The following is a 20,845-nucleotide window of genomic DNA, read 5'->3' on the forward strand; positions in this document are numbered from 1 at the left end:
TGTTGTCACGCTGTGAGTCAAGAGTACATTAACTTACGACACAGCACCATATGAATTTGGGGTGGTCTACCTTTCAGATCACAGCTGTCTCACGTCTGATGTGCTCAAAGCAAAAGATAGAGTGTATGGCTGAGAGGGAAGACTAGAACGTCTCAGAAATAAAACCTGTACTGTCACATCACTCAAGTGCAAGGATACCTTAACTTCCTTTGTCCTCCCACTGCTGCAGCTACATATATTGTTGGGTGACAACACCGATTTGCCCAGGTTCAGCTTTCACAACCATGTTTTAAATGAACACAGGAAGCCGCAAATCCCATCACCCACCAGTGAAACCGCACCAAGTCAACTAGAATACCTTTTATAAGCTACAAGACGCGTCAGAATAAAGTTGCACAAACTAACAGGAAAAAAAAAGTTAAGCAAAGATGACCTGAGCAATACATCCTCAATTATCAAGCCTATTATAGGTAGGTCTTAAGCAATACATCCTCAATTATCAAACCTATTATACGTAGGTCTTACACGTTCAGACAATAGTAAAACAAATTCCAGATGAGTGGCTGTATACAACAAATGCTCCTGGATCACAGTTTAAAACCCAGTACCACTAGATCTCACTTAAAGTGGCCAAGTTTAAAACACTCCCAAACTTATAGGTTATACAGACACAACTTGTAACACGTTTTACAAAATGCAGATTACATAGGTGACTGAGGGCTTCACAGTCCTAGTCTGCGTATGAGTAAAGCTAGTACTAATTTTAAAGGTTTATTTGAATTTCCAGGGAAGTTAGTGAGAAGCAAATACGTACATTTGCAGTGAAATTAGAAAAAGCTAATTCATAACAAAAAAGCCAGCCAAATCAAGTCAGTGAATTACAAGAGGAACATGAAAACACAGGTAAACGGTTTGTAAATAAGCACTCACAATTTCAATGAAATTGGAACTAATTAATTTTATTTCCAAAGTCCTGCTTTCTTGCACTATCAGGCAAGAAGGACCTACGATAACAATTTCAACTGCACACACATGATCATAAATGACATTTCATGCAAACGTGCTTTGTTGCTTTATGAACAGAAATACGTTGAGAATACAAAATCTATAGAAAATCTGGAAAATTACAACATCTCAAAACTGGAGTCTAAAAAGAACAAACCATCTCTTTGTGTTGGGATTTTTTTGTTGGGTTTGTTGTGGTTTTTTAACTGAAGGAATGTTATATGTTTTGAATAAGCAAAGCTGAAACATAATGGTTGAAAACTGAAACACTTGGAATAGGAAGGCAGCATACCCCACTGCCAGTTCAAGATCATTAGGTTGGAAACTAACTGAATCTTGTAAGGACAAAAGGTTGCCCAAGATGCTGGTATAATTAATGACATGACATAAGTAGAATCCCAGGAATATTTTCTGCCAACAAAGCCCCCAGAAGAGATTGAATAAGAAAGGATTGAGAGTTAAGCTGCTAGATTTGAATTATGAATCAGGTGTTGCTAGCACACAACCTTAAGATAATATTACCTGCTGTTTTTATTTCTGCTTCAGAAATCACACTAAAGACGGTATTAGAATTGGGCCAAGCAGTGTACAACACCTATTATACAAAACCATGTTCTGCAGGATTTTTTTAACACTATTTGTGGAGGTACCACAATCACTGGCTAGAATTATCAGAATACTCAGAACCGGGAAGAAAATGCAGTTAACAATTCTGATTTCACCTATACATGTTGTTTTAAGGTCAAACAGCCACACATCACAAAATTAAATCATATAGTTAGCCAGGATACCTGTAGTATTTATAGACTATTGAAGGTTAATATCTGCATGTTAGTCTAGAAATTCTCTTGAATTATTACTGAAGATATTTTAAGGTAAATTCCTAACAGATGAAACTTGGTTACAAAAGTAACATATGATCTTTTAATAGCCAGCAGCAGAAGAAACAATGCCAACGAAGTGACTTTATGCTCAAACAATAAATTAAATCAACATGGTTTCCAATATAGAAGACAGTACTGCTGCAGGACAAAAAAAACCCAAACAAAACCCCAAACCAAAACCAAACAAACCAAAAAACCCCAAAAACCACAAGAGACTGCTGTTAAGTAATAAAACATAAAAATAATTTGAAAAGTTGTTCAGGCAGTTGTTTCTACAGTTATGTTAAATGACTTGTGTCTAAAGAGTTGAACAAATTGTCCTAGTGCTCTGTTTTAAATGCTTTTTTGCTTTGTTTTCAATCAGCTATTCCAGCAAGAGTAAGGAATAATTTGTCCCAAGAGAAAATGTTTTCATAGTTTCTTTTCTATCTTGTGTTCTCTTACAGACTCTCTCTTATTGAGAAAGATATTGACAAGTCAGGTTTAGGTAGAAAAATCTCATCTCATCATTTCACCTGACAGCTGTTTTAATGGAACTAACACATCATATATAAAAGGTTAAAATGTCAACTGAAAGAACACCTCTGAAAATAGAAAATTACTACATAGTTTGAGTGAAATGCCTACTAAATTTATAGTACATAATTCATTTCCCATTTGCAGTCCACATTACTCTCAATAAATAATGTCACAGTTTAGGTAATTATCCTAACCTTCTATCTCCCTTTTCTCTAAAAAAATCATTGTGCTTTCTTTTTGACTAAATTATGTTACTGTATATTCTTTTAGAATATGTCTTTAATATTGATCTATATAACAGCAGCTGTAGTCATATACAGACCTTGGGACAAGCATACACTCCTACTGTAAAACTTCATTCCAATATGATACAGTTTTAGTTTAAGTACAATACTGTATCCCTTTAATTTGTACAGTTACTTGGCTGGATACATGCAAATATTTCTATATCTTACTAATTTAAAGCTTGAAAACCAAGTATTCCATGAGCTACAAAACACATAATTTCCTCTTCCCTGGCATTTATTAAAATACCAGAAGTCAAATATTTTTTCACACTAATCCAGGAGCACTGCTAGCACTTCTGATTAGAAGCATGACTTTCTCGGTGACTACCCTCTTTTACTGTGATGTACATTTTCATTAATAGCTTCTTAGGCTAAATTTATAGAGGCCAATCTAGCATTTATCCTCAAGTCTCCAAGATGAAAAAACAACCAAACAAAAAACCCAAACCAAAACAAACAAAAAACCCCACCAAACCCAAAACAACCAAACAAAACCCCCCACCACCAAACAGCCAAACCACAAAAAACCAAAGAGATTGGAATTCACCGTTGTCTGAAAAGTTACCTATATTGCTAACCCAGATGAATAAAATTTTGCTAAAATATTTTGTGTTCTAAGATGAATAGAAAATTTCAATCAGGCTGCTTGCAAAATTGATGATACTCAGTGACTGGAGAAAATAGTTTACAGAAGCACAAAAAAGGAAAGTAAAAGAGAAGATAGAGCCAATTGACTAGGGAAAGACTGCTTCAAAAAGCTGTTGGTCACCTTTATACTCTTTCCCAGAGAGGAACAAAGCCCTTTGCAAGAAGGAAAGCATTAGTACTTATCCCAACTACCTCCCTTGCATGAAAAGCCACAAATATGTCTCCAGAGGAACACAGGCAAGCTAGACCTCAAACCTCTGCTGAAATGAAAGGCTGGTTTGAAGATCCTCTTTTCTAAAAGAGTATTTCTGCACAGCTGGCTCAAGAACAACACTTGCTCTGCTTTCAGAAGTAGGATTTAACAGAATAGCTTATATAACCCTTGAGAAACAAAAACAAGCAATACTGTAACCACCTCTTTTTCTTAAGCACAATTTATCTTGAAGCAATAAAACCAGGGGGAAAAAAAACCCCACCAAACAACTATTGAACAGTAGCTCTTTTCTGAGTCACCTAAATATCATCTGGTCCCAACTAAGAATGGTGACGCTCTGCAGTGTTGCGTGCTTAACAAAGAAATATGAGGATCTGTGAAACACTGGCTTATCTATATCAAAACCTCAACCAAAGGAACATAGTTGTCACAATCTGACTGCAATGTCACTAATGGCTGGATTACTCTTTCAGGGATCATACTGGAAGATGTTCAAAAAACGTCCACAATGACTGCTAGTTCAGGAAAGCTTACTTGAGCTTTAAGCCTTTGAACACAATGTTTAGTGAGCTCTCAATTTTTGTTAGCTTATATATTAATTTAAAAAATGTGTTTTTATTTGTTAAGACATCACTGAGGAATAAGCACATCAACAAGGAAAACTCACAAAATGATATGCCAAAGAGGAAATCAAAAGGGATGAAAAAGTACCTGAAAAGTGCCTGATAAAGAACTGTAAAGTTGATAGCAAGAAGTTCTGAAAAGTTGCTCAAAATCAGGAAGCCAGCTAGAAAAGTGGTAGGATCACTTGGTGAAAAGGTGTGAAAGGGGCACTCATGGATAAGTCCATAGCAGAGGAAGTCAATGGGATCTTTGTGTCAGCCCTCACTGCTGGAGATGTGAGAGAGAGAACTCAGAAGAGCTAGATGAGTTAGAAGAAAACATCTAGGAAAAGTCAGGCCAATTAGTAAGTTATGTGCTTGCACAGCACCATACCAGATAGTATTCATCCCTCAGTCCTCAAGGAACACAAACGTGAAATTATATTAAATGGCAGGCTAAGGTGCATCAACAAACGTTATAAAAAATCCGCTGTGCCAGAGTGCAAGTCCCATCTAGAGAAATGGATCTTGAGGGGACCCTCATAGGGATCACAGACCAGTGAGTCATATTTCCATCCCTGGTAAGATAACAGACTATAACGAAGAGTAAGACCACTGAGCATTTGCATTAACAGAGCTCGGTGGGAAAGAGTCAGCATGGCCTCTGTAAAGGGAAATCCACTTTGTTAGCTTGCTGGAGGGCTATGAGGGTGTCAAGTAGCACAGGGACAAAGGGAATCCTGTGGCAAAATATATACAGATCCTCCAAAATTCTTTGACAAGTTTCCCCACTGAAGTCCAGTCAGGAAAAGTAAGTTGCCAAGGGATTGGAAGAAAGGTCCTTCTATGAACTGAAACCTGGTGAAAGGAGAGGTGAAAGCTTAGCGATCACTCTTCAGATAGGGGAGAGCCAGCAGCAAGTCCTCTAGGGACTTGGGGCAGGTTTTGGGACCACTTTTATTCAGCATCTCTTGTCAATGACCTGGAGAAGGGATGAGCAATAAATATTTAAGTCTTCTGATGATATTAAGCTCTTTGAATTATTCATATGTCATGCTACATATGAAGACTACAGTGTTTGGCCTACTTTAGTATTTTAAAAAAAAGAAAAGAAAAAAAAAGAAGAAAAAAAAAAAGAAAACTTCTCCCAAGATCAGTTCTTAGTCTGCCAGTTAATGTCTCATTCATGGTGCCTTCCCCCACTGCCCGCCCCCCCCTCTGGTTCTCTTCTCCATCACAGACTCCACACGCAGGAAGGTCAACGGGAGAGAGAACAGTACAGCAAAGATTCAAGGAGTTATACTTTCATCTCTCCCAGTTTTGCTTTTGAACCATCAGATACTCACTGGACTTAGAAACATAATGAGATAGATTCCCCCCCTCCCCCATGTATTAATGAGTAATAGCATCTGTACATGTACAAGCAAGCAGCCCAGTACATAAAAAGATAAGAAGTGCTAGGCATAAACAGCAGCATGAAAAGGAAATGGAGCAACCTAAAGACCAGCAAAGGAACTTTAACTTGATGCAGAACATACAACAGAAAATTCAAACATTGAAGCAAAGGGGAGAAATTACACTGCCAAAGGAAATTTGCTGGTTTTCAGCATCACTAACGAAACAGAAAGAGGGACCAAAGAGGAGACAAGGGCTAGAATCAGGACTTAAAATAGTAGCAGAAGCAAAGAAGATCATGTTTTAAGTCCATCATAAGCCAACAATAAAGAGCACTACCATTTTACCGTCTACAACAGACAGTGCTAGCTACTGCATTTATGGACAAAAAATTGAATAGAAGACTGAGACAGTTTGTCAGTTTTGCATGTCCGTGTTAATAGACTCCAGTAAAATTCATGTACACAAATCCAATTTGAGATTAAAATGTATATATTATTTCTAGTGAGTTAAGTTCATAACGTAGGAAATGTGACAGGATATTAAACACAAACCAACATGCTACCATTTAATGAGCATCTGATTTCCAGTGAGAGATTACCTCATGTGTATAGACTTAATTTCTAGCTGTACTACAGTGCCATGTAATAAGGTTAAAGCCATTAGACCTCATACAACATGGGTAATACATCTGGTAGCCCACAGAATCTGCCTCTCTCCCTCTTCCTGTATACAGCCTTCTTACACAATATTTATTTCCATTTCAAATGAAGTCTTTATTTTCAACACCCTACATTCAGAATATTACCTAAAGCTGTAGCATAAGGACCATGGCTGGCAGTTCTGCTTCTCTGGCTTAATATAACTGTATTTATAATTAAGGTCAACCTTATACAAATAAGCAACAGAACTGCCTTGTGAGCCAGGTCAAGCCTGCAGAATGAAATCCTGTAAGACCAACACAAATTTATCCATATTCAGTCCCAAGTTCAAAGCACTCTTCTTTTGACCTTGCTTTCATTAATGCAAGAAAAGATAAACACATATCAGCATGTAACAATTTAAAAACTGTTCCACATGCTGGTCTTCCCCTATGGAAAAGGAGATGAGAGATAATAAGACACACATGACATATTTGTCACAGTCACTTAATGCACTTAAAGCCTACAGATGCCATTGCAGTGAGGGCAGTATAGAGAGCCTAAATATGGTCCTGCAAAGGAAGATGTGAATAGATAAAAACAGTGGTCTAACAATGACAAGAAGAGAAATGACAAAGAGAACAATCACAAAGAGAAACAGCATAGGAACTAAAATACTGAACAGTTGTGATACAAACAGAGAAAGAAAAGAAAAACAGAACGAGAACAAAACCCCTACTTTGTAGACAGTGAATTTGAGGTGAAAGCAGACCTAATTCTGCCTTTTACAGAGAGACTGATAAAGGCTACCCTAAGCAGCAAGCAACAGAACAAGGAAGCAGGTTAAGTGCACAGAGCACAAGTCCACTGTACCCTTTCACACAGTGACTCAAAAGCCAGTTATATCAGGCTACTTAACTCTGTGGAACTGAACTCCTGGCGTCCTCACCAACTCTAGGCTGCATCAAAAGCATCACTAAGGAGAATCTCTGAGGTTACTGTTTCAACACAATGGCAGTTGCAATGCACACAAGGACAGGAATCAAATTCATTTTCTTGAATGAAAATAACAGGTAAGGGAATAAAATAAAAACCTAAGAATTTTCTGTTAGCAGCAACTTTCCTCATCTGCTATTAACTGCAAAACTCCCATTCCCCTCTGCCATTTAGCAGTATTTGTTAGAACTGTTGCTTGATGCCCCAAGAAAAAGCTCACCCCTCAGCTAAAGTCAGTAAAATACTCCTCTCCAAAACCACAGAAACACCTCAACATTAGATTATTACCATGAGGACAGGAATATAACATATTAATTAACCTTAGGGTAATTAAACTTTTTCACTCCTTGCTAAAGTAAACAAACCCCCAGATATATTTATTCTGGTCACTTATCAGATCACCGGGATAGGACAAATGAGGAGATAAGCTGTTAACAGCAAAAATTATCCAGCAAATTTCTTGCTCAGCTGTACGGCTTTTCTTCTCATTCATCAAGACCGGGAAGTAGTGGGCAGTGAATCAGAGTGGCAGTGGGGAGACAGCCTTGATGCTGTGCAAGCAAGGTTCAGCAGCAACCAAAACACTGTTATCAACACTTCTAGTCACAAACGAAAAGCACAGCACCACAGGGGCTGCTACGAAGAAAATTAACCCCAACCCTGCTAGGCCCAGTACAGACCTAAACCAAAAAGAAATATAGCTTCTCAAAGGGTAATGAGTCTCCTCACACAAATACCTTCCACAGCCAGTCCATTTCTGGAAATTTTGTGCTCTTCTGTCTGGCATTATTCTTCTAGACCTTTATCTGTGGTTTTATTTGGTTGTAGAGCTCCTCTAACGTCTTCCTCAGGATAAGAAAATAATATAGCTCAGATACCCTAAACTATACCTATTATGTTTATATTATTGTAACAACTAAAATTCATAATTGTCTTGGGTATAAAAATAAAGCAGTACTTTACACCCAAATCCCTTTGTTTCTCCTTAAAGCAAAGTAATAACTTCATCAGAAATAGAAATTATCAAGCTGATTTCCTTTTGGACATCAACAAAACAAAAAAGTGAATGAGAACTTCTGGCAATTTGATTCTGTTTTGATGTGCAGCTATTAGCTGTCAGTATTTCACATCACAGTAAAAAACAAATAAAAAATAAAAAAAAAAAATCAAGCCTTTATGCAACAGACCCAATCATTCCTTCAAAATGTCCTTTATGCAACAGACCCAATCATTCCTTCAAAATGTCCTTCTTGACTAACTAGCAACTCCTACAAGTCTGTCTTAGCCAGTGGAAGAGGAACTCTTCCTCCCTACTCCTCATTATCCTTATAACAGATCTGTCATTTACATTCTGAGAACATCTCTCCCATTTTGCCAAAGTACTCATGTACTGTTTTGAAAGATTTATACAAGGTTATTTTAAAGTAAACATAGGAAGTATAGACTCCTCCATGCTTCTATACAGCTTCTTATAAATTCAGCTAGCGTTTTCAGACAGGATACTTGATTCAATGGACTAGAGAAACCACACCTACTGTGGCTCAGATGCTGTTGAACAGAAATATATGTTTTATGATGTTAAGGATCCACCTTCTAAGCATGTGGCTGAAGTGCCAGACTTAGACCTTGACTGAATATGTAAGGTTTAGAATGGGGAAGAAAAGGATTTGTTATACACCTTCACCCACAAAAATGCACTCAATTTTCTTCTAAGAATAATGCATAGCTTTGAATTATACAGTTATAGGACCCAGGAATGTATTTCTCTTTTAAGAAACAGTCAGAAGATAAAGGTGATGAAAGACACCAGTGGCATGGCCTGAAAGAATCTACTACAGAATGACATCTACAAGCGAGTTTATTATCTTCATAGAAGTTTGTACCATAACAGTTTAAGATCAGGTTTTTTCCTCCCTTCCATAGAGCTCTTAGGAAACACGAAAACCATGGCTAGATGTATTCCCAGGAATAGCAGCTGGTGTGGCACTGAGGAAAGCAACTTGCAAGTAGAGCCATTCTTTATTACCAGCATCTAAGATAGACATTTAAACAAATATTTTTGCAAAAAAGTTTTGTAGTGGAAGCTGAGCATTTAAGTGTGGTTGTTTTTTTGAGGGTTTTGGTGTTTGGGCTTTTTTGGGGGTTTGCGGGTGGGGTAGAGTACTTATTTTTCTCAAAAGCATCTGTTTCTATTTCTCCTTTTCTATTGCAGTGACATTCCCTCACTGGATACCCTTGGAATTAGTAACAGTGAATGTATTCTCCTGTGTTGTTTTCTTTCTGGGCATTCAGGCCTCTTTTTTTTTTTACCTTTTCTTTTTCTTGGTGTGCTTTTCACTCAGGATCGTCTCGTACAGTTGTTTTCAAAAGCTACTGTTTAAGAGTATTACTTAAACATAGCACATATTTTTAGTGAACAACTTAGAATCCACCACTTATCACAGTCACGTACAGTATTTTACCAAGATGGAACAAAATATTTAGCCAAAGATCGTTATCAGTAAGAAATAAACTACATGGTGCTGTTGGTAAGACTTCGCTTATCAAATGGCAATTGGAGTAGAAATAGGTCAATCTTTAACATCTCTGTCCTCATTCTTATGACTTACTCTTTCAAAAGGCTTCATAGCTCTTTCTATAAAATTAGACTGTTTAAAAAAAAAACCACCTTTTTTTTCATCAAGGGTGTCTTGCAGCAGGTGGACCTAGGCTGAAAGAAATCTGTTCAACAAACATGAAGGAATTCCTCATGACCAACATATTTTGCAAGCCCCAAAAATTTCAGTTGTGGGCTAAGTTTTCCTTTAGCTTCTAAACAGAAGATAGTAGAATGCAAATCTCAGCAGGAACATGAAAGACTGCCCAACTGCAGAACTGGGTGAATACCAAAACAGGCTTTCCTCTGTAAATCAGAAGTCATTCTGAACATGGAAAAAACCCTCCTTTCATGCCACATGGTGACTAGTGGTGTCTCTTTTCAGAAAACTTGTGACCAGAAGTGTTGTTTTATCTGTAAGGGAGAGCTAGGCTGAAAATCAAAGAGTTCAGAGAGCTTCTGTACAGGAAGAAAGAAACGGTGTAAATTCAGAACAGCTCTCTTGGAGTGGCAAAGAAGAGTTTTTACTCGGGCATCTTAGTAGGAATGGCAATTGGTGCCTTACTAAACTTTTCTAGTCACCTTTTTGACACGTAACTGCTTTAATCACAGGTGATGAATAAGAAGCAAAGCTCTGGCATTTCAAAGGGACACTTACAAAGGAAACCAACAAATTCATCAATGAGTGAGGATAAATTTTCAAAACAGCATATGTAAACTGAAATACAAAACAACACACCTCAAGGAAGGCTACAGAAACTTTTTGAATAGCACTGTTCTTGTTGAAATGGACACTTGACACTTCCTAGGAAATATTATATTGTATCAGTATTGCAAGATAACAGCATAGGCTATACTCATTGTTGCTCAGTGTTTATCAGCTACTTTGAAAACTGATAGTGCTATTACCTATAAGTGACACTTGATATTGTGCTTCAAAAACTCTTCCACAAATTGTGAAGTATTTGTCTGTTTACAGCACTGTAGAAGAATAATCATGCATAACTTAACAGGCTGCTCACAGTGTAAGTCAGATCAGCTCCTTAACAGGCTTAACTCATGTACTGGCTTTTTAGAATAGCTTTAATGCTGTACATTAATGAATATGGTTTTAAAAAGAAGAGAGTACTAACCCTGTAGAGTGGGTGGCATTTGTCCTTGAAACATGGTGCCAAATGAGCATAGATCTGCAGGCTATAGTAATAACTTGCCAGCTGGAGAGATAACGCAGAACGTAATTGCTTTTCAAAGCATTTATTGGCATCTACCACCTAGGAGAACGAAAGCATTAATTTAGATTAAAGAATTAGCAAGCATACAACATTAAGCGCACAAACTTTCTAAAAAGCTACTTGCTGTGATTTAGAAATAGCTCTGACTACATTTTTCTGGCACAGAAGTAAATCACACACATACACAAAGGTAATTCTACACTATGATGTTCCACCCCCCCACCCCCCCCCCTTGCACAAACACCTAACCAAAATGATTTTCCAACTACAGTTTTGCAGCTTATCTACCACAAAGTTGTTATTCATATTTCTGACCTGCATTAGAACTTTCAGTCAGGTGGCCCAACTGCTATTTTCAGTAAGAAAATACGTCTTTTTGCCAGTGCCATGCTCATAAGCCAGTCCACTGGCATTGTTCAGAGTTTCCTTTAAATGCACCAGACCAATCTATAAAACTGTGTATTTAAATGAATTCAAAGACGTAGCTTTTAAAACCCTAAGGAAATTACATTTTCTTATGGAATTTTGAAATGCTATAAATAGCATACACACAAAACACTATCAACATACCTGTGGCAGTGCAAGTAGATAGGCAAGAGACAAGGCCATATCATTTGGTAATGCATCACTTGCCAGTTGTAGCAGAACTGCAACATATAGGGAGCAGAAATAAAGCTTTGATTACTGACCCACCTAGCCTTGACAGTTAGCAAATGAAATGTTTTCAGTGTAACCGTATTTTATTAGACACTAGCTTGAAGCACTGTATACACACTTAATTAAACACTTATCAGTGTAATCCAGAAACAGATAATATGTAATTAAACTGCAGCACAGCTTTACCTTGACTTCCAGGCAAAGCGTTTGATGCATTAACCTAACAAGAATGAGACTATGCAGTAACAGATGCTAAACAGACCCACTAAAATATCACCTGTACTGATTTACAAGAAGTAAATCTTTTGCTTCTAAAATCAAGGCAGTAATGTAATGTTGTAAGTGTTCAAAGATACCAACCAGAGGAACTGTACAAAATCTCTTCTCTTCAAGCCTGAGCTCTAATTCACTTCTCACTGAACATAGCACTTCTTAAAAACTTCTGTCTTAATTAAAAAATTAAAAAAAAAAAAAAAAAGCTGCAAGTGTTATAGGATTTTTTAATAAGATCAGTGAAACACCAAAACCAGGTCCTGCCACATACAGCAAACAGAAATATCAGCACAATGACGACAATCAAAATTAATGCACAGAAGAATAATTCTTCTGATTATAAAAGGATACACTTCTGGTAAAACTGACATAAAGATTACCTGCTTTTTCTACATTATAGATACCAAACTTGGTTTTTTGTTTAAAAAACCCACTATATTTTACATTACACAAATAGGAGAACTGATACACAGACACAATGCGAGCACCCAGGATTTGTTAATTAGTAACAGGATCTCTCCATCATGCAGTTATCTCCTTCTGTACTGAAGTCAAGCATCACTATGGTTGCTACGAAAGTTCCAACACACAATTACAGAATAATTATTCTCGTGATACAGTTAATATTCAGTTTTGGGGGTACAGAAAATAAGTTATTAGTTCCAGGGACAACTTCAAAAATCTTATGAAACCTGGACCAGATATTTCATAAGGAACTGTAAGTATACCAGGACAATAACATTACGGTTTCCTTTTTTAATAGTTGTTGTTGTTGTTGTTATTATTATTATTCCAATCAGTAGAAGCCATCTTCCAGCACCTTAGCTCTTTATTTTAAGGAAGTCTCAAGTACCTATATTCCCACATTACACAAACTACTCTTGAGGGCAAGCTGGCAAGAAACCTTATTACTTTACACACACAGGACCCCAGTGAATTCTTTGTTCCAAAGAATGATTTCTAAAAGACTTAAATGACCAATTACAATTTTCAGATTATCATTAATTTGCTATCAGCCTGAAGTGGATTTACATGCTGGCCCTCAGCCAGATACAAAAATAAAATTTCTATGTGACAAGTCACCACAGAGGCTGTCTACACAGCAATATAGTTACTGCAAATACAAGCCTGTCCAACAGCACCTATGCACCTACTTTACATATACACAAACACATGTATACACAAAGACTAATTTCCATACGGTTTTCTCCCAGAGAAGCCCTATGGGAATTCTGACATCTAAACAGGGCTGAGTTCTAATTGCAAGCTACAGACACTAGCAGGATGCTGTTCTGTCCTCTCATATATCTTCACAAAATTTACAGGAACTTATTATCATTTCAGACCACTGCCAAATTTGAAATTTGCCAAAGGAATTAAACGTTACAAGGTTGGCAAACCAGGGAAGACAGGCAGTGACAAGTGAAGAGCCAATGCTGCTGTCCCACAAGCAATATTTCCTTAGGAAAACAAACAGGAAAGAAAATGGTTTATTTGTGAAAACTGGAATTTATCAATACCCAAGAAGTTTCATCTCTTTTCTATGTTTTTTTTCTCTGAAAAAAAATGCAAAACCTGCTTCAAGTCTTCAGTTGTTCATTTAGCATGTGATAAAATCTCACTAAACTTAGAAGTATAAATTGCAGTTAACCAGCCATATCCACAAGCAATTACAAAATAATGGAAAACATTAAGCTAGTCTTTGTTCTAAAACTCCTGAGCATTAACAGGTGTGACTGACTTTCTAGGTTTTACTTTGAGTTTAGTATCTAATCTGGTTACAATGAAATGCAGCCATCAATTATAGTAACTTCCCATTCAGGTCTCATCTGCAACCTCCCCATCAAATCCCTAAGGGCTACGGAGAAAGAGCACTACAATTAAAAAGAGATGCACAACATTGCCTTAGTCACGCTAAGTCTGGATGCACTATAATGACACAACTGAGGAAAAAGTGTTTTACTGGACCCGAAGTGATGTGTGTTACCGCTCCACTGGAAAATGCTCAGTCTACCACCTACATCCAGACAGAAAGGACAAGAAAAGTCCAAGTCCAAGTCCAAGGCTTGTGAACCTAACAAATCCACAAAAGAAGCAGCAAACATTATCTGGAGTTTTATCATGCACGCTGCCTCTGGGGAAAGTGTTTAGCCATTCCCTCACACCTGGAGCATGACACTGCTATAGTAATAGGAACAGAGTTCGATGCATACTTCAACTTCTCCTCAGACAGTGTGCTAAGTACAACTAGGGTTTCTTCACTAAAATGTATCTCCTTTCAGGTTCGTCGATTCTTCTAACGGAGCTGAAACCTGCTGCTATAGCTGTCCTAGAAGACAGCTAGAAGGAAACAAAGGGGATTCAAACTTGCCAGCAAAATCAAGTGAAATCTGCTGTGTTTGTTAGTTACTAGTACAGTAGCTAATAACTCATATTAAACATCCAAATTTCACAGGGCAAAATCCTCCCAAAACCTCAGAGTAAGCCTGAAAATATGGGAAAAACATGGAAAATAATTGGGGTTCATATCTGCATGATTTTTTTTATTTTAAATCTTGGCAGTATGCTATAAATATGCACATTTTCAAGCTCCACAATCCTGAAAGTGTTAACTCATCATAAGGACTTTCATGGGAATTGATAAAGCAAAGCATTGAGAAGGGGGAAGAAGTGGGATCCAATACTGTAAATCCAGGGCTAAATGGATTACAAGTTGTAAATTACCAATCCATTCATTTACAGAAAGCTACATTACACGTTGTTGTGGTTTAACCCCAGCCAGCAACTAAACACCACGCAGCCGCTCGCTCACTCCCCCCGCAGTGGGATGGGGGAGAAAATCAGGAAAAGAAGCAAAAAAACCCCACACCATCGAAATGGCTGGACACACTTATGCAAAAGAATGCTGCCTATTGACTACCAAAGGTGTCATAACAGCAGGACTGCTGAGTACAGAATAAATATAACTCAGTTTTCCAGAGCAAAACACGGAACTCTGTTCCATAGCACACCTGGAAGGATTTGTAAGTGAAGTTCAGACTGACTACAGAGTAAGAGTGGTAGAAGAGAACAGAAATATTAAAATGGTAAAACAGTAGTCTGCACAGTTAAGAGGAGGAAGAGACTCAAAAACTAAAACATATCTCAAAACTACTGAATTGTATACTTGTAGGACAAATATGCTGGTTTTCACTACACAGTTGAGATAAAACTATGTGGCTTATGAAGAAAGTCTCACTTGAAACTTCTCATATTACAAGTGATTTAATATGCTCATTTTTCATGGCAGAACTTACTGTAGAGTAAAATACAATACAGATATCTTCCTTCAGAAGACACCAACAGCAGGTAAATATTTAAACAGTTCATTTCTTAAAGCAGCAGGAGACAGCCAAAAGCAAAGACAATCATAGGTGATTTTGTGTGGTTTGTTGGTGTGTTGTGGTTTTTTTTAAAGTGAAGCTTTCCATTAACAAATTATTAAGCATAAACTATAAAATGCAGAAATTTCAGAAAATGACAAAAAGTTCTAATGATTCCAGAAGCTGCAGTTAAACATTAATTAGTAAATAAAATATTGCAATGACCCTGCAACACTGAAAGCTGTCTACACAAAGGCACAGAATCTCAGCAAGTGAATACACAGGCATACATATAAGTAGCATTAACACTGGGTGCAAATTTCCATTTAAATATCGGTAAGTGGCAGTATTCAGGAAACCTTCAACAATTTTTCACCCCGCAATGTTCATATCTTTGTCAGCTCCTAAATATCAGTTTCTGCTTATTTAAGGCCAGCTTTTAGATTTCTAGTCTTTACTGAGCAACTCCTTTTAAGAATACCATGTCTCCTGAAAACTCTGCAGCTACTTCTGTCAAGACTACTCACCAACATAAGATGTTGAACTGGATCACAATTCATACAAAGTACCCGCACAATATTTCACATCATTGTGTGCAATTCTCCATATTTAAACCCATCCACAGATTCTCATATATTTACTATATAAAGTAAATACAGAAGCGAATACACATGTACCCATACCTTCTGTAGTTGGAAGTAGGTCTTTTCCTTCGCTTTTTGTTTCTGTCAGTTTCTCTGTTCTCAGCAATACTTCTGCAAAGCTTTCCAAAGAATTGTTCTGGTATGTGCCGTAACTGTTTTCAGACTAGAAGTGAAATAAGGTAACTGACACATGCGCGCTACACCCTGCAGTTATATTTAGCTCACTGGCATCAGATACAATTATCTACCTCAGTTCCTGCATTTGCTTTCCCTTCTGTTTAATTCTGTACTTTTTCCTACTATTGCACAAAATTTCAGGTCACACAAATAATCCAAAATCTGTATTTTTACTTAATTATAAGATCTCAACAAAAAACTAACACTTCAGAATTCTGTAACAGAAACTTACTTCTGCAACATATGAATCAGCTATTAGAGACTCATAAAATGGATGACAGCCTTGTTTTTCCACAGCGGCATTTTCTCCAGGCCCACTTTTTAATACATCTCCAAATGCTTGGCCCTGTGAAAAATAAGTATAGTTGAACCTAGTTGTAAAAAATCCCATTAAAAAGTCTGTAACTGCTGCTCAGAAAGGAAACAACTGTAAATGAAAATATAATTGAATTCAGTGGGGAGCAAGATAGGAGTCATCAGACAGAAACCAATGCTGAATGAGGTCCAGTATTCTTAAAAAAAGGAAAGAGAATCATGCTCAACAGCAGTCTCAGAAAAACTAGTATCATAAACATTATGGCAAATCCACTGAAATGGAGAAGGTAGAAAAGAGAAACTGAAAAGGAACAGCTTTGCATATAAAATAACAGTATTTAAAGAGTGGGCTTCACTGTGCTTTCTTCCTCAAAGTTCTGAAGTTCTGCCAAATTTCAACTATGCTAAGAAAGCATGAGAAAATAGATTAGAAAAGAAGACAAGGAAACAGCTTTAGACCCCTTCTTTCAATGGGATTTGCTTGCAAACAATCCCGTGATGTCTCTAGTTCATTTATTGATTTGAAATCTTCAGTTATCAGATACCTAACAAAGGAGCCTAGCTTTTATACTAATGTATCAGTGCATGTGTAAACATCTAGAGACACATCAGCAATCCCTTACATGTAACGGTCGAAGGTAAGTTAATGATCTCTTCCACCACTGTCCATCACTGACAGCATGCAGCATGGCTTTTGTAGTCATAGTTGTGTTAGACAACACCTTCATGGTTTTTGATGTCGTCCAGTACAACAAATCAGCAGACTGGCTAGAGGAGATGTTGGTTTCATCCTGTGAGCACATCCAACACACAATGGCAAGCGTTAGACTCACGCTTTAATTAGGCTAATGACCTAAAGCCAAATGCATTAGAGTTCAGGCACACTATGTTAATAAAATATTTTAATTATCATTAATTTAAGCAGAAGCTGTCATAAAAACAAACAAAAGACAAGTTAAAAGGGATTTAGGGGTTTCAATCTGAAGTGAGTAGCATGATCAGCAGAACGTTTTGCCCCTTATTCAGTTATAATATCTTGTTTCCACAAACACCAGCTGATTTTAATTCCAACATTTATAACGGTAACATTTTACATAATTGTTGAATGCTTCAGTTAAAAATAATGATCTCTCTACAAATGAGGAGATTGAGCATGCTAGAATTAATCTTCAAGCATTCAGGAAAACCAATAGTAGAGACAATCTCGTAGTTATACAGAGGTAGCATTAATTAAGTTGAATTCAGTAGGGGAAATGGTGAAAAGATGTAAACATTCGTTTCTAGACCAAGTGAAAAAGTACCACCAAGATCTGAAATTCTGCAGTCGGCACTTACAAGGTACCAAATATAGCAAACCTAAAAGACTTCAAAAAAGCATCAAGACCTCAGCCTATCCTCGATCCCAACTGCTTCTGCAACACACGTACATATACATCTACATGTTATCCTGCAAAACATCTTCACTCAGTAAACTCACAGGTAAGACATGTTCCACAAATGGAGCTTTCTGTACCAGCTCTTCCTCATGTAAAGCATTTAAATAATACCCAGAACATCCATGTTGGTTGATCTATGCTATTCCAGTCCTGAAAGGTTTGTGTCAACTGCATGCTCTACAAAGCTTGCACATTAGACATAAATACATAATTATCAAGCTAATGTAAACACACTGTCTTCAGCAATAGAAAATGTATTTTCCTCCATACAGCAAACTTCAACAGCTTTATAACCAGTGTTTCTCCCTAACAACTCTATTACTCATTTCCCCATACGCGGAAGGGTGTTTAAGTAGAAAAATTCTACCTGTATAACTGAATGTGAGGTATGAGTTTACCACTTACTCATGACAAAATTTCAGACATCAGAGCAAACAGATGCCAAATTATGCTCAAATGAATTACATCCCACCATAACCTCAGTGACAAAACAAGTTAGCTTCAATAAGGTAGAATTTCACTGTAGACAAACTGATTTTTAGTACCTGTTACTGCAGGATGCAGTAAATTAACTGCCTCAAGATGACTACTGAAGTAGCAGAGAAGTCCCTTCCATTAAGGCTTCAGCATTTCTTTCAATCTTCTCTGAAATTATATTCTGCATTTCACAGATGCACCACTAATGAACTGATTGGCTAAACTGGAAATTTCAGCTCTTACTTAATGAAATGAGGAAAGAGCATGCCAAGTACAACATGCCAGAATTTTTACTCCTCTGAAAAAAAGGACAACAGAAAGCAACAGAAAGTCCTAGGTCTGGTGGCTTGAGAGAGAACTTCTTGTTTGTGTGGTTTTTAAATAAAGCGCTCTCGGTAGTTAATATGAAAGCTTTTTGTATTTTTTTTAACTGTTATATACGGAATACTAATTTCTCTCTCTGCCTCCATTTTCAACCAGATGCTGCAGGACATCTAACTAATTCTTCATGGGGAAAAAACAAACCAAAACAAAACAGAACCAAAAAAAAAAAATCCCCCCCATCCCAAGTTCTCAACTGCATTTGAGCAAAACACTTTTTTTTTTTTTTTTTTTAATAAATCTCCTTCAGTAGTGTGAAAACTGATGGGCTGACTTGTATGCTGGTGTGTATGTTTCTATAGCTCTACTACTATCAGATAAACTCTATTGATTTTTTCTAAAAAGAATTTCAACTCTTATGAGTAATTACAGTCTTTTTTGCACAAATAAGAAATCTGTTTTCTGAAAAGCCATTCCTCAGTGTACCTGGAACACTTTCAGGCTATAACTTTTTGCTATCCTGAAAGAATCTCTCATAAAATAAGTGATTTCTTAAAGACTGTTGGAGATGCCATCTTAAGAAGACAACTTCAATTGTATTCTTTAATTGTATCTTCAGGAAGAAGTTATAGTTTGGGTGTTTTGAGGGGTGTTGGGGGAAATTATCTTCTTCTATTATTTCTTCCTGATATCCTTCCTAAAAGTAAGGACTTCTGATTAAAAACAAAATAATAATAGCAACAATAACAACTACAACTTATTAATCCTAAATTAGCAGGCTAAAAATGTGTATGAATCTAAATTGGTGTTAAAAAAAAGTCAGCCAACAAATTCTGAATTATCCAGATACTCTAAAATAACAGCTAAAATATTTATATCTATACACACCTATGCTCATACATACACACACATATATGTATATGTAATTCCAAACAGTCTAATGCAAGGACAAATAACAAAGCCAATTATTTTTTAAATAAGCCACAAAATAGAAAGTAAGAAATTAGAACACCTGCAGCTTGGATTTTTTTTTTTTTTTCTTAAATGACATTTAGCCAAAGCAAGGATTAAAATGCAAAAAACATATGCTGTATACACCTTATGACTTAAGATTATAAAGGAAACGACGTGAGGTGGAACAGATTCTGTTCATAAGACAGAACATTAAGTATTAGCTTTCCTTTTTCTTTTTCCTGTTTTGGTACTTCCATTGGAAAACAGGAATTTAAAATAGTCTCTTTTACGTAAGTATTCATCTACATTTATGCTTTGTGCCTTGGAGAGTTTTGCTTTGTTTTTTGCTTTTTGTAAGATAAGTTACAGCTAACAAACCAATCTAACTAAAAACTCCAGTCCTGCAAAGATAAACCAGACCCTAGATGAGAGACTACAGAAAAGATTCAGCTCAAGATGACAACATTAAAATTCAGGTGTCACTGGATGTCTAAGCTCTTACTAGGCTTATAATGTCACTGAACTGAAAAAGTAACCCAGCCTTAAGCGTATCACAATGCATTTGATTCAGCTGGTTAAACATAGGTTTTGATGATTGTCTGAGATATATGGCAGTAATTAAGATATTTGCTTAACACTTGTAGATCTGACAGAGGAGCTAGGCTTTTTCCGTCAGTAGCTAGAGGACAGGAGGATAACTTAGGCCGTCTCAAATTGTTGATATCTATGATTAAGTAAACTGAATCAAGAATCTAGTGGCTGATTAACTGCATTATTCTCTATGCACCATTGACTGCATCTCCAGTGAGTATCACAGGAGTTTAAATAGTGTACATATAGAGTTCCACGTTGAGATTTTTCTCCTCCTCTGCACAAGAGTTCAGCAACACTGTAAATGAATACGATTGCCTCAGAAATTACAGCTACCTCTTCCTATGAGAAGAATTCTGATTTAGTTACTACACAATTAAACCCAGTACATTTACTAAACCACAAAACACAGCCCCAGTTAATCTCAAAATAAAAACATAAAATTTAAAAAACAAAAAAACAACATCACAACTATTTGAAACAGCAGCTGGAGCCTTATTTTTGCTCTGAGGTTCCAAAGACTCCAAGTGGAAGAGTTCCCAGTGCACACCACATGAATACAACATTCCCTAATCATTTCTAACCGGCAGTGGTAAAAATGCATGACATTCCAATTTAA

The 20,845-nt window shown here is 36.8% G+C and overlaps 1 protein-coding gene across 1 annotated transcript in view; it reads right to left on the bottom strand.

Annotated features, from left to right (window-relative positions):
• NBAS (NBAS subunit of NRZ tethering complex) overlaps window positions 1–20,845 on the bottom strand; it is a 189,434-nt gene that overhangs the window by 84,373 nt on the left and 84,216 nt on the right. Inside the window, exons 36-40 of the mRNA XM_049818661.1 lie at window positions 17,071–17,238; window positions 16,365–16,478; window positions 15,995–16,118; window positions 11,590–11,666; window positions 10,921–11,058 (exon numbers count right to left, since the gene is read on the bottom strand). Coding sequence (XP_049674618.1) covers window positions 10,921–11,058; window positions 11,590–11,666; window positions 15,995–16,118; window positions 16,365–16,478; window positions 17,071–17,238 — 621 coding nt within the window. The remainder of the gene's footprint in view (window positions 1–10,920; window positions 11,059–11,589; window positions 11,667–15,994; window positions 16,119–16,364; window positions 16,479–17,070; window positions 17,239–20,845) is intronic.

This window comes from Accipiter gentilis, chromosome 16 (genome assembly GCF_929443795.1).
Source record: "Accipiter gentilis chromosome 16, bAccGen1.1, whole genome shotgun sequence".
Classification (NCBI taxonomy): domain Eukaryota; kingdom Metazoa; phylum Chordata; class Aves; order Accipitriformes; family Accipitridae; genus Astur; species Astur gentilis.